The sequence below is a fragment of the Pteropus vampyrus genome, unplaced genomic scaffold (assembly GCF_000151845.1).
Source record: "Pteropus vampyrus isolate Shadow unplaced genomic scaffold, Pvam_2.0 Scaffold61, whole genome shotgun sequence".
NCBI classification, from domain to species: Eukaryota; Metazoa; Chordata; class Mammalia; order Chiroptera; family Pteropodidae; genus Pteropus; species Pteropus vampyrus.
This window is the reverse complement of record NW_011888842.1, coordinates 2,446,866-2,460,877: the sequence shown is the minus strand read 5'-3', so window position 1 is coordinate 2,460,877 and position 14,012 is coordinate 2,446,866. Positions and strand designations below refer to the sequence as shown.

The 14,012-nt window shown below is 43.8% G+C and overlaps 1 protein-coding gene across 1 annotated transcript in view; it reads right to left on the bottom strand.

Moving 5' to 3' along the window:
* Positions 1 to 14,012, bottom strand: part of PAPPA (pappalysin 1) — a 191,787-nt gene that overhangs the window by 173,475 nt on the left and 4,300 nt on the right. The window contains exon 2 of the mRNA XM_023531045.1: positions 1,239 to 1,384. Coding sequence (XP_023386813.1) covers positions 1,239 to 1,384 — 146 coding nt within the window. The remainder of the gene's footprint in view (positions 1 to 1,238; positions 1,385 to 14,012) is intronic.

Below are 14,012 nucleotides of genomic sequence, written 5' to 3'. Positions count from 1 at the left end.
ATTGGTTTCATTTTCTTAAAAACAACTGGGAAATGAGAACAGTATAGAGGGAACTAAGTCCGGAATTTGATTTGGCACAACGTCATCATCTGAAGCTGCAAAGTTCCTCATTTCCAAGATATCATAGATTTAGAGCAGCTACTGGACTTAGGGTACACTCCTGGGAGACCAGGCAGGCCTGAGGAAACATCCAGACTGTCACTCTGCTGAGCCTTAACATTCTCAGATGAAGATGCTCGCTGAGTCATCACTATTCATTGGTGTAAATAATAGGAACATTCTATCAAAGGGAAAACGTTTAAAGAAAACTGTCGTGCCCCTCACTCAATGGACTATTATGTGGCCATTACAAATCTCAACTTTAGAGAGGTAGAAATGACCCAGAACGATTCTTTTCTTTTGCGATGTTAAGTGGAAAAGAAGTCAGATGGGAAGTAACGATGAAGACTGCTGTAATGTGACAAAAATGTAGATAGCCTAATATTAAGTGAAAAAGAAAGAACACAAAATTGCATCTATGCTATGATTTCAAATATATACCAGTTAAAAAAATGCATGTCTACATATAGACATGTACTGGAAGAGCACATGGAGAAATAAAAATTGAACAACTATAACATTTGCCGAAGTGCCTGGTTCAGAAAGTGTTATCATTTCTAACATTGGTGATTGGTTTATATAAACATGTGTCTTATTTATGGATATACATAATTCGAATGTCAGAAGAGTTCCTGGTGTTGTTAGTGGGTGGAGCATGGAGGAACAAGGAGTTCTTACAAACACACTTTGTCTTGCCTCTGTGGTATCTTTTAAGCCAACTCATGACTGGCTGTGCCAGCACATTGTGGTTATCAGGCTGAGAATCTATTTGTATGAACAAAGAGGCAGGGGGTATAAGAAGAAAGCAACCAATGGACAGAGTTGGAAACCTGAATTCAAAATGTGGCTTTGCCACTAACTTTTGTGTGACCTTGGATAAACCCTAGTCCTTCTTTGAATGTCAGTTTCTCCATTGGTAAAACAAGGTTAATAATATTGTGTTATTTTCTTCAGAGCATTGTTTGGTGGTTGGAATAAGGAGTGCTGAAGTGTTTTATAAATTAAAAAGATAGATCGTTCACCATCCCCACTATCACTACCACCACCACCACCATGATTATGATCGCTATCATCATCATTGGTGCTAAATTATTCCCATACTCGGCCAATTTCCTCCTGAAGAAAATTCTAATTCTCACCCAAGTGTATTAGGGCCTCCTTGTCCCATGGCCAAGTGGCTACTCCTGCCAATTCCTCCTCCGAGGAGTTTGCAAAGAAGATGTTGAGGTGTGTTGATCCATCCAGTCTAAGAATGTTCTTCAGTTCATTAACATCCAAGTATGCTCTGTAATAGAAAAAGAACCTTGGCTGTCATCACCATCCCAAAAAGTTATTATTCATATAACGGGTACTACTACTTAAGTAAGAGTGACTCTGTGCCAGGCACTTGGCTAAGCTCTTTATAAACATCACCCCATTGACTTCCCCCGATAATGTTATAAGGTATGTGATATGATCCCATTTTACAGATAAGAACATTGCAATTCTTATGAGTTTCAGAAACTTGGTAAGGTTACTCAGCTTATAAATAACAGAGTTCAGTTTGGAACCTAGATTGATCTAAAGTCAACATCTGTGCCCCTAAGGACTCTGCTATATTGACTGATGACAAGGCCACATAATGTGGGTATAGATCAAGAAAACAGACCATGGAAGAGATTACATGTTTTCTAGTCTTGGCTTCCTTCCTCTTTACTCATTCACTATGGACCTGGGACCACTTATTTGGCCAATACAGAGCTGTACTAGGAGGCCTGCTTTGCCTCTCTGTACCAACCTTGCAAAAGAGGTATTATTACTCTGTTTTCAAGATAAGCAACATGTGGCCCGATGTTATTAAATGGGTTGTCCAAAGTTGCACTACTGGGTTTTAAGGCCAATTCTGTCTGGCTTAGAAACCCATTCTCTTTTCACTGGGGCATCATACTGCCTCCTGCAGCATATGATTCTACATTCTCTCAGCTTCCATTTCTTTGTCTGTAAAACAGACTAGAGGGTGTTATTGCATTTGAGGTAGCTGCTCCTCTAGTCTGACATATCTGGAAAGTGAATTAACTCCACATACGACAATCGTCAACTCTTTAATACATGGAACAAACACATGTTGGAGAGAAAAAGCAATGGTTTTTGGAAAGAGACTGGTATATCCTAGGTGCTCGATAAATAAGAACTCTTCCCTTGCAGAGTAACACTCTCCCATCGGAACAGAAACGCTAAAGCTTTGGCTCGGTCACAGGCATATCATTCAACGGCTCATTTCCTAGATAGACAGAGGCATCCCGTTCCCCTCTCATGCTTCTTTCAGCTCCCATTTTATGTCTGTCATCATGTATTTTAGGGATCCTTGTGAGCAAGTGATTATCATTTCTTGAGAAAGTTGGAAATGAATCAATGCATAAATGAATAAAAACATAAATAAGTAGGCGGCTTGATACAGCAGGTGAGATAAAATCTATGAATAATGATATTTAATGTTTTTGGGCTCCTCTATGTGGCTCGACTTTACATTGATTATCTCCTTTAATCTTCTTAATAACACTGAGGTAGACAGTATTATTATCCCTATTTTCTAGAGGAGAAAACAGAGGGTTATTTGTCCCCATCTTATAGATGAAGTAACAGGGGTTCGGAGATCACATAAATAGTGACAAGGCCAAGTACAAATCTGGAAGTGTCTAACGCTTCCCACAACTTCACCCTCATTTCCAAGCACACTCAGGGCCATGGTGAGAAGGGAAACAACGTGTGGGAGGAGAATGAAAACACAAAGAAGTTGAGGTTTTCTTGGATCAGCCCTATCTGCGTTATTTATTATTTTCTAATTGATTTGTCCATTTCCATCAAGCATTCTCTCGGGCAGAGCACACAAATGTTATTAGAGAAAGTCACCTCTTTGCCTCATTGCTCTCGGCTGAGAAAGCTTCTTGAGAGAAGGGAAGGGTGGGGTAGGCTGGGGAGCCATTTTAATTGGTTGTTTATTCATTTGTAATTGCAGAAGCAATCTTTTCAGGGGGTGGTATTCATTCTGTCCCAAGGCAGAGATGTGAGATGTTGGAGCCATTCCCCTGATTGCATGTGGTGTTGTTGTTGTTTCATACTTTGAGAAGTCTCTGTTTCTCAAAAAGGAAGAATCAACAGTCTTCAATCAAGAATCAATCAATCTTCCTCAAAAAGGAAGAATCCAGGCTCCACTGGCCTCTCTTCTCTCCATATCTTTTGGGGGGACCCACCCAAAGGAAAAGAGCTCTGTAGCTAAAAGTTTTCCTTCTGCTGGCTAAGGTCTTCTCATCAGTTTATAGCCAAGCTGGGTATCTCCCAAACGCATCGGGGGAAAATCCCGGGGACAGGAATACATGTAGGTATCTACCTCCTTCCCTCTACCTCTTTAAGATACTGTTTATTCCTTTCAGTCAATGGATGGAGGAGAAATTACAGAAGGTCAAATCGAGAAGAACCATGAGAGGCTAGAGAGACTGATGATGAGACTTTCTTAGAGCCACTTGCCTTTCCATTTTGCCACTGTGGGAAGGGTGGCCTTTTGTGTATATTAAAAATTGGTCAAATTTATGTGCTTTTAAAAAGATCAGTAGCCCAGAAAAACCAATCCAAATCTCAAACTCTGTGTGTTTATTTATGTATGAGGCAGTACTACCCAAAGTTGGATGGACAGACCTATGTCCATGGGCAAGCGGCTTTACCTCTCCAAGTCTCAGCTCACAGGGACACCAGCAGCACTAAACAAGACAGCACAGCACAGTCCTGGCACACTCTCCCCTCCATAGCCTGGTCTATTTTCTCCTGCTAGGGAAAAACCTAAACTGATAATCTGCCTCTAGGGGTGGCTCTCCCAGTCTCAGCTTTCAGTGTCTCATCTCTGCCTGGCAACCTTCTTCTTCCTCCCATACCCTCCCATTCAAGTTCTCATGGTTTCCTCATCTGAGAATCTCTGGTTTTCCCCAATTATGCCCATTCCCTAAGCACACCCATCATTCTCCCTCCTCTGCCCCACAACCTCTTTCCCTGACTCTCAGCCTTTTAAAATCTTACCCTGCCTGCTAAATCCACTTACATGTGATGTACATGTGATGTACATATACACTCGGGACCACCCACATCTGTGCAATGGGATAATGATGCCCATCTCTCAGGGGTATCGGGAGGACTAGAGTCAACACAGAGGAAGTTCGTTGTACAGTGCCTGGCACATGGAAGGCGCTCAATCACTAGCCTTGGCTATTTTTATTGCATTATTATTATTATTAGTATTGTTATTACAATGAAAATGATTAGCAACACCAAAACCATCATCATCACCTCTAACTGAAAATTATTTCTCCCTCCTCAGAGCCCCCACCCACTTTTAATTCTAGTGATTCTATTATCGCCCTACTTCGTGTTGTCTTCACTGTGTGAGCACCTGTCCTCTCCATCAGGCTATGAGCTTCAAGCAGGTGGGAGCTGAGTCTTTATCATCTCTGTGTCCTTGGAAACTCCCCTGCAAGAGAGAGTGCTCCCACTGACTGGCAGTTATTGAGCACCTCTCTCTTAAACTACATAACTTCAAAACAGGATGGTTAGTGCGGGGCTCAGGGAGGTTCAGTGACTTGCCCAAGGTAACAACAAACCAGATTCACTAGCCTACATGGCAGTGCTTTTGCACCGATTGGTAAAAGTCACCTCTTCTCTCAGGGGCACATAGTTGCCTGCAAGGGAGCATGGCTTGGAGAGTCCCGTGTGGAAAGGATTGAAGTCCCCAGCCTCCCCCTCAGCTGGATGCCTCTGTGCAGAACCTGCATTGCCTTAATTTCTGGCCTGTTTCCATCACCCTCTGCTGCCTGCTCTGCAGTTCAGAGTCCCCATATGGTCAATGAGCTTGTGAACTAGCTCAGTGTCTTCCAAATCATGGTATACCGACGGCTAAACCCACAAGAAACACATGCATATTTAAAGAGAAAAAGTTTCTGAGTCAAATGGGCTTAGGATATGCTCTGTTAAGCAAGGTTAAATACATATATTTTTTTAATTGCAAGAATTTTCAGAGTCTTTAATATGCAAAATGGGAGTCGGTCAGATAATGTATGAAGTGTTCCCAAACATGTCTGACCGTAATCCCTTCCCCCGCCCCACCTCTGTCTTTGCCAAAAACCAAATAACAGCATAACCAACACAGTTTGGAAAATGTTGGGCTACATCCCTCCTAACTTAGATCCTTTCCCAGAGTCGCCTCTCAAGAGAGATGTTTTGCTGTCTCTTTTCTTCCTGCACTGCCCGTGTACCTGGATCCTACTGGGAAGGTTTTGGGTCCCCTGGAATGTCAGTTTCAAGGGGGCCCAGCCCCAGAATGCCAAGACACCCAGACTGTACCTTTCTGCCAGAATTGCATTTCAAAGCCATGAGAGTAGTTCTGGAGGGAGATCAAAGCTCTCTCAACTCAACTGTCATTAGGATATTTTCTTTATGCATCTCACTCGCTGGTGAGTGCCAACAACATATTTCCTAAATGCACTGGCCTGAGATGGTACAACTCTGTAATAAGCTCAATGAGAGGGCTGTCAGGGCCTGTTTTATTGAAAGAGAAGCAAAAGGGAACCACATTCAAAATGCAGAACAACAAATCCTTTAAATTAAATCATGGAAGGCTCTAGTTTTTCCAACTCCAGAAGCATAGTACACTGGCTCTCCCATTTTGAAGATGGTTGGTCAGACTTGTGACTCACAGCAAGCCCAGATCCAGACTGACCAGCCTCTGGTTCTATTCCCACCCAAAGCGACTGACTCCCCACTACAGAAGTAATAGCTGAGGAGATCTTTGGGAAGTGTCACGCCAAGATTCCACTCCCTGGGCACTTGATAGATACAGCCGGGTTACAGTGATGGTGCTTGCCATGCACCAAAGTCTTCAGTTTGAGGAGGGCTAACCCTGATTGAGAATGGGCCACTTCCAAGCCACGGGCTGGTGATAGTTCTTTCCTGGTAAGGAAAAAGGCAGCAAAGTGCTAGAGAAAAAGCGACATGTTAAGAGAAAGACAGACTCGGTTCAAACCCACCCTTTCCAACCAAGGGGCAGTGTGACCTTAGAGAAGTGACAATCTCACTGAACTTCAATTTGCTCATCTGTAATATGGGAATTATCAAATTCAACCTAGAAAGGAGAATATAAAAATTCAAGAAAGCAATACATAAGAAAGGCCTAGAAAAGTGCTAAACCCGTGAAAAGACCCCAAGATGCGTAATTCTCTCTTTAGCTAACTCGTGGAGCTAGAGAAAATGGGCCTTAGCTCCCAAAGCCTGTTGTGTCTCTCCTGCATCAGTGAACGCTGGTTCCTATCCCTGGACCTATGTGCTTATCTTCCTCACAGGCGGTTGCCCTGTTTCTCCAACTCACAGAGCAAGTCCTGTAACATTGTCTATTCCCAAATTCCGACTGCAGCTTGTTGCTCCCAGGGAGGATCTCAAGTCCATGAACGACTCCTCCACCTTCGGAACACACCAGACCATTTGAAAGTGATTATCCAACGTAAAGATCAAAGCCACTCAAGACAAGTCATTAAAGCAAGATAAACCTCAGAATGTTTATTGCATCCATATCCTTGTTCCAAATAACAAGCTTTCTCCAAGTTGTGACCAGTTCTAAAAACTGGATTTTGTACTTATACCCAAGGGCCCTAATGATCTGGACTTTATTCTCCTGCTTAGTTTCATTGTCAGAAATACTTAAATATGCCTCTCTTGTCTGTAAGGACAGGCACGGGGGAAAAAAAGTACTTGGAGAGTTTATTAAATTCTCAGAATCCTAAATGATTGGTTTCCAAAATAATAGGTTTTGTAGAGAAGCTTGACACATAGTCTAAGAAAAATGTTAACAGCACCAATCAAAGATCTATTGAAAAATCTATCATTCTTTCATTCATTTATTGAATGTCATTATTTCATTACCCCTCTTTCCACCCACCCTTCCTCCCTTTCTGACTGCCTTCACATTCTCCTTCCTTCCCAACTCCCTCTCTTCCCCCTGCGTATCATTCATTCAGTCTTTTCCTCTTTCATTCACCAACATTTATTCTCTCTCTATATATATTCTATAGTATACGAGATTCTATCAATACTATGCTTTCGGCTAGACACTGGGCATACAAATATAAAAGAGAAACAATTTTCACTATAAAGAGTTAGCAGTTTTATGAAGGGAGCGAGACAAATAATCGGATGATCACAACATAATGGGATCATACTAATAAAACCACTATTTGGGGGAGTGTACTACATTCTGGCAGTGTTGAAGTATGTTTTTATATTATTTCTTTGAAGCTGTACAAAGCCCTATGTATTAAGCATGAATATCCCCAGTTTACAGGGGAAGAAACCAGGGCTCGGTGAAGTGACACCATTTTTCCAAAATTGCTTCTCCCACTCCGGGGTGTCAGAGGCAAGACAGGCCCCTAGTCTGCTGGCTGATGCTGACCTTATTCGTTACCACTGTCTCTCATCTTCTCTTATAAGACGTGTTATGATAGAAGCACAGAGCTGCGACTCGTCCACAGCCGAAGGTGGGTAAGGTATCGCCGAGGTCCTCCCATGAATAAACCTCGATCGGGTATGGGACCGAGCGCGGAAGACAGAGAACACGACAGAAGCTCCAGAAAGCCGAGAGGCATGAAAGAGCGTGAGGGGAGTGACACTTCCAGTCCTCGGGCGTGGAGGGTGGAGTGTCCTGAAAGCTCCAAGCGGACTCTGACAGACTGACTGGAAGAGAAAACGATCTGGTTCATGTTTTCCAATGAGCTTTCTTTCCTTTCTGGAGGAATGTGGAAGATGGACTAGAGGAGGAAAGAAAGTGGAGAAGGAGGCCTTGGCAGTGGCTTGCGGAAAAAGGGGTGGGTCCGAGAATACCTAAGTAGAGAGGTCTTTGTGCATGGGGAACAATTCGACGCTGAGTGTGGGGGCAGTAAGAGGAGGTGAAATGGTGTGAGTGTGTGTGTGTGTGTGTGTGTGTGGGTTCTGACGTGGTCTCCTGGAGTATTTCTCCTTTATCAGTCTCAGACTCTGTAAATCAGTGTCCCCGCCCCCACTTCTTATTTCTGCCCTACACTTCAGGCCCAGCAGGAGCAGGAGAGTTGTCTCCTGGGGTCGTACCATCTACAGAGCCACATGGAAGGTCAACTCAGGAAAATCACTCATCTGCAGCTCTCTGCTGGGTGTGACCACATTGCGACCAGGAGATGGATGAGATCAAGAGTCCTGAGGGTTTGGATGAGAGGAGGGGAAGGTGTTGATTCGCAGAAGCAGTGGAGAGCTTCTCAGACCTCTGGATTGTTTAAAAAATCGAGGTGGAAGTAGTGACTTTTAACTTTGACGAATAAATAAAACATTCATGGTGTCCTTCATATAACAAAGGGTATTGGAGTAGTACTCCAAAGAATAAAATAATCTCAGAAGAAAGGACACTCATTTGAAATGAGTACCTTGACTGGGAACTACTCAAATCCTATTTTTCTCATTTGCCTTTTTGAAAGTGGCTTTTAGAGGTTGCTGGGGCAGTAAGCAAAGTGTCAGAACACCTGGTTCCTGGCAAGCTCAGCTACACTCACTTGGTGAACATGATTCATCCTTCAGGACTCAGACTAGAAGCGACTCTGACCCCTAATAAATGATGTGCCCATCCTCTGTGTTTCCACAGTACCTTGAACTTCTCCATAAAGCACTTCTCCAACCAGCTACTTATCTACGTGCAGGACATTCCATGAGGGCAGTATCATACCTATCTTGTAAAATGTTCATTGTTGCACGCTCAGCATCTAGCATTGTGCCTGCACATAGTAGGTATGCACGTGCATGTGAGCACACACACTGTTGAATGATCAGTCACTTCCTGAGATTTCAGCCTGGGGTTCTATAATCTCTGCTTTGACAGTCCCAGGCTCCCAGAATGGACTTCTTTTCAGGGAAACCATTAAGCATGAAGAAAGAACATCCTGGTAAAAGTAAGAAGAAGCAACAGTTCAGTGCAATGAGGGGTCGAGAGTACCAGCACAGTCATGTGATCATCTCACGTCACACTGTTGCCTTCACAATAGAAGCATGCAGTCCCGGGGCCCACAGCTGCCTCTTCCCGCCGCCTCACTTTCTTCTCGGACGATCAAAAACCACAATTGATAAATAATGCAACTGGCCACACAGAGCAAAATAGAACAGCCCTGTGGTGTGTGTTACACTGGAAGCACGATTAAATAAAGACAAATCACCTCTATTTCATTAAGTTGTAGCAGCCCCAACGTTCTAGGTACAGGCGGTATTTCTTTAGACTTGTGGTTTGGCTCCAATTTTTAACCATGAAACCATATAACTGATGTGAACAATATTATATTTGGGAAGGATAGAGCAAGAATTACAACATCATCACCAATATCTGCCAATATGGCAACTTCCAGATTTCAGTATGGACTGTGGTCCCATACAAATCACCTAACCTTAGGCCAATAACAGAATGATCTAAAGTTAGAACTATATACAGTTGTTACAGTAAATTTAGATCTCTCTGGATGACCTGAACAGGTCTAGTAACTTCCCCCAAATTGGGTTTCTCCTGGAGTTAAAAAAGAGATAGTTCTCAAAGGATCTTGTGACAATTAGAGAATTCAAGTATGGAGAAATAACGCTGGAAAGCGTGACATGGTATGTCAGACTGTCGAAAGGAGAATTAAATTCAAACTGATTTTTGGAAAGAGGATGCCACGTTCAGGGCCTGGGGGCCCTGAATAAATAAAACAGTAGACATGCAGACTGCCTGAGGTGGGGCACCGTCATTAGGCTACTGCTAGGACTTAAGTAATAGGAGTGGGATTTTTTTTCAACTTGTCGTAGAGTATAATCATTCCTTCATTGGTACTTCGAACACATCATACTCAATTCAGAATCAGGGGCTGGTAAAATACTTTGAAGGGAAGGCTGTCTCTTGTTTCCCTGGACATCCGCAGTGTCAGTGTGTGGCATTATTTGTGCCTTTTCAATATGATGCTCCCCATTTGTACTCTAATCCCGGTCCCCACAAACCAGGAACCAGGATTACAGCGTCTGATTTGAAAAAGTCTGAAACACAGAGATCTTGGAAATCGTCTATCCAAATTCTCCCATTTTACAGATAAAGAATTCAGAGGAAAAGAAATGACTTTTACTCCATGCTGGCTAAGAAGTTACTGGAAATATCTAGTCATTTCCTTCCTGATGTTTTGCCAAGCCACAGGCAAATTGTGTTTTTCTACCATGAATCCTCATGGGACAAAGCTCTCTCTTACGTCTCTCTTCCACTCTCTGTAAGATTCTGAGATGCTTCACGCTTTTTGGAGTTACAGTCATCATTGTCCTCTGCGGCCATAAAAATAGTTCAGTAGTCAGAAGTCACACTCAAGGCTAAGAGCCACCGCTGGCTGTCTGAACTCAGAAAAGGCTGCAATCACAAACATCAGAAGCTTGAGACAAAGACAAGAATCCCCTTGCCCTCCATCCTTCACCATCAGACTACCAAAACAACCTAGAACATGACAGAAAAGGAAGAAAGAGAAGCAGAGAGGGAAGGAGAAAGACAGAAAAATGTCCCTCCGAAAAACCAGGGAAATGAGAGCCTGTCCGGCTTAAGCAAACACATCCGTGAGCAAAACCCACTGCTGTTCACACAGTAGTGCTGTGTTTCCAGACAATGAGAGAGAAGGTGTGGAGGTTCCCGCTCAGGAGGTGTAAAGATCAGCCAGCTGTGAGTTTGAAGATGCAAGCTGAGCTGCGATCAATTTAGGAGAAATACGGTTCACTAAAACAAAACTTACTGGTGTCTCTCCTCCCGACCCTCTCACACCCCCATCGCTTTGTTTCCCAACCTGGAAGGGCATCTGACCGAGAGCACTGAGGCTGTCATGAGTGGTCAGTGTCACCAGTGGATAGAGAAAGGAAAACGAGAATGCTGACCATGCCAAACCCAGGGTGGAAAAAACCCAACTGCCTCCCGCTGAGGCCTCGAAAGGGCACCAACCACTCCCATCTGACCAGGGAACTAGAGATGAAAATACACATCTAAGAAAGGAGTGACTTCAGATCTCAGCGAGCTGGGGGCTTCTCTGGCGTGTTCCCAAGAAAGCGTTTCAACTTTCACCTGTCAGTTCTGAGAGATAGTAAGTGCAGTGGCCAGAGTCCTGGGCCAGGAGGTGGTCTGTTTCCCCTCTTACATTGTTCTGTGTGGTCCCGAGCATGCAGGGGCACCCTCCTTTCCTAGGACATGCGAGAGCTACTCAGAGAGCCCCATCCTGGGATCCCAGATATGACTTTGCTTTTTGTTGGAAAGGCATAAACTGAGCGTGGCATGCTGCTTATCTCTTGCAAAAATGAATACGTCAGCATTTCATATGTGCAGGGCTTTTGGAGTAAGGGAACTTGTTTTAAAATGAGATCTCCAGGACCCACAATAAAAGGGCACTTAGGTTGTAAAGAGTGATCAGATTGTCTCCAACGCCCATGCCAGTCACGGCGACATTCTAGTGAGGGGATCGAGGATCAAGAGGGGCTGGGAATTAAGGGATATGTATGTAAGAGGTCAGAAGATTTCCTGGAGGTGGAAAATCCCCAAACCACCACCACTGTGATTTTGCGTTCGCTCAGTGCCAGGAGCTGCTCTAAAGGGTTGACTGTGTATTATTTGATTAAATCCTCGAAACCCCCAATGCAATAGGCTGTGTTACTTTCACCCCTGATTTTACAGAGGAGGCAGCTGAGTCTTTGATATTTGTTTAAGGTCACAGAACTATTAAGGAACTTGATTCAAATATGCTCTAACTGTCTTCCAAAACTTGCAATCCTATGCATTTGCGAGACTGTACTGATCCTCCACTACTTCTCGGAGGTAACTGTTTTGAGCTCCTTATTCTTCACCTTTAGGGACCACAAGCAGTTCTTCCCTCGCTCTCCAGTCACCCCTCTATTCTGCTCTCAAAGACCAAAGTCATATGTGCACAAGGGTCACAGATGGGACCTGTGAGTAAAGGTGGACTTTGTTCAGAAGAAAAGCATGAGGGACACCCAGACTGATTCAGAGAAGATGGGACCCTGTGTACAAGAAGATGGGACCCTGTGTACAAGCGGGCCTGGATGCGCGCGCGCGTGTGTGTGTGTGTGTGTGTGTGTGTCTGCACTCAGGCAGGAATGTGTGCTGGAGATGGTCAAAAAATCGAGGAACTTCAACCAAACTGGCACGCCACCCATTATGACCAATCCCAACACCGACTGGGATTGTTCCATGCAGAAATATGTGCTCTAACACGGTTAGACATCTGGGTCATTTTCAAAATAAACTAGTGTGCCAGCTCAATGAGTTTGATATAAGCTATGTGGTCTTTATTCAAAATGCCAATTCTGCGGCCAGTCCTAAAAAAAAGAATTTTAAGAATGAAAGTCATCTGGGTAAAGGCCCTCAGTGTGTGTATTGGTTTCATCTGGGCCTTCTTTAAGAGGCTGTAAGAAGATGTCTCTGAAAAACAGTGGTGACAGAGAGGAGCCATGTGTGTCCTTGAGAAGGGTGGGGGCACTTCCTCAGCACCTACTATGTGCCAGGCACTGTATTATTGAAGTCTTCTGACATGTCCCATTTAAGTTTTCTGACATGGCCCAGGACAGCTGTTCTCATCCAACTTTTACAGATGACAAGCCAGCAATTCTTATTGAGAAATGGGCCAAGGTCAGACAGTGAATGAAGAGTGGAAGCAAGATTCAAACCCTGGTCAGTCTCCAACATGCATCATTTTTCCACTACACTAAGCCTGACTCCTGTTATTGCTTTAATGAATATTAGTCACGTTAAATAAACTCTGATATTCTGATTATAAAATTCCAAGCAATTTCTCTTACATGATTACTGGAAAAGAACGAACAAAGTTACTAAAAAATAACAATGCCTTCTTTCATCTGCACGCTGGTTAACTCTCCCCAGAACTCTTTCTGGGATATTACTTTATGGGACCCTAAAGGCAATCGTGTGATCCAGGCCGTCAGATATTATTATCATTCCCTTTTCAAAGACGTGAAAATGGAGATGCAGGGAGACCTGCCCGAGACTGCTGAGCCAGAGCTAGGATCCATTATCCTTGAATTTTTCTTTTACTCTAGACCAGTCTGATTCTTCAAGCGCTGTAACCCAAAGAACAAATCATGGCATCTACCTGCATGAAGTCCCAAGCAGACTCACTCCTTTCTTACACCCTCCCCACACTTCTCCCCCTCTCAATCCTTTTGTTCTCACCCACCTCTTTCTATCACGCCAAAGCCAGCTAATGCTGGAAGATTGTTTGAAGACCTTCTCCACCGGAAAGCCTTTCCTAATTTCTCCAAACCATCGTGAGCCTGCCTTTTGTCAGAGTGCACGTAAGCCTTATTGTCTACCTGGTTCATCTGGGAATTAATCAGCTGCCTCCTTGCCATCTCTTGAATGACTGTAACCAAAGGTCATTAAACCACAGCTTACAAGCACCGTCAAGACAGAGATTACATCTCAGATCCCTAGGGAATTTATCACAGTGCCTTGGATACCAAAGTGTCTTAATAAAATAAGGATGATGGGTAAGAATATGACCACACTAAATAGAGTTTTTCTAAGTTTCAGTGGCCAGCTTCTAAGACAGTGGGACAATGTAGGGGGCTGAAATAACTTGGGACCAAGAGATGAGACTCTGGGTCTTGCTCTCAGCTTGGCTCCATACCCACTGAGAGGCCTGGGTCACTGCTTGCCCCTCCTGGGTGCTCAGTGTCCATATCCACAGCAAGAAGGGGATGGACCACTCTGCTGCTCCTTACATCTCAGAGAGCCCTTGATTCCATATAACTTTTCCAGATTTGGAGAGAACTTGGGTGAAGGGAGCATATGTCCCAGGAAATCATCC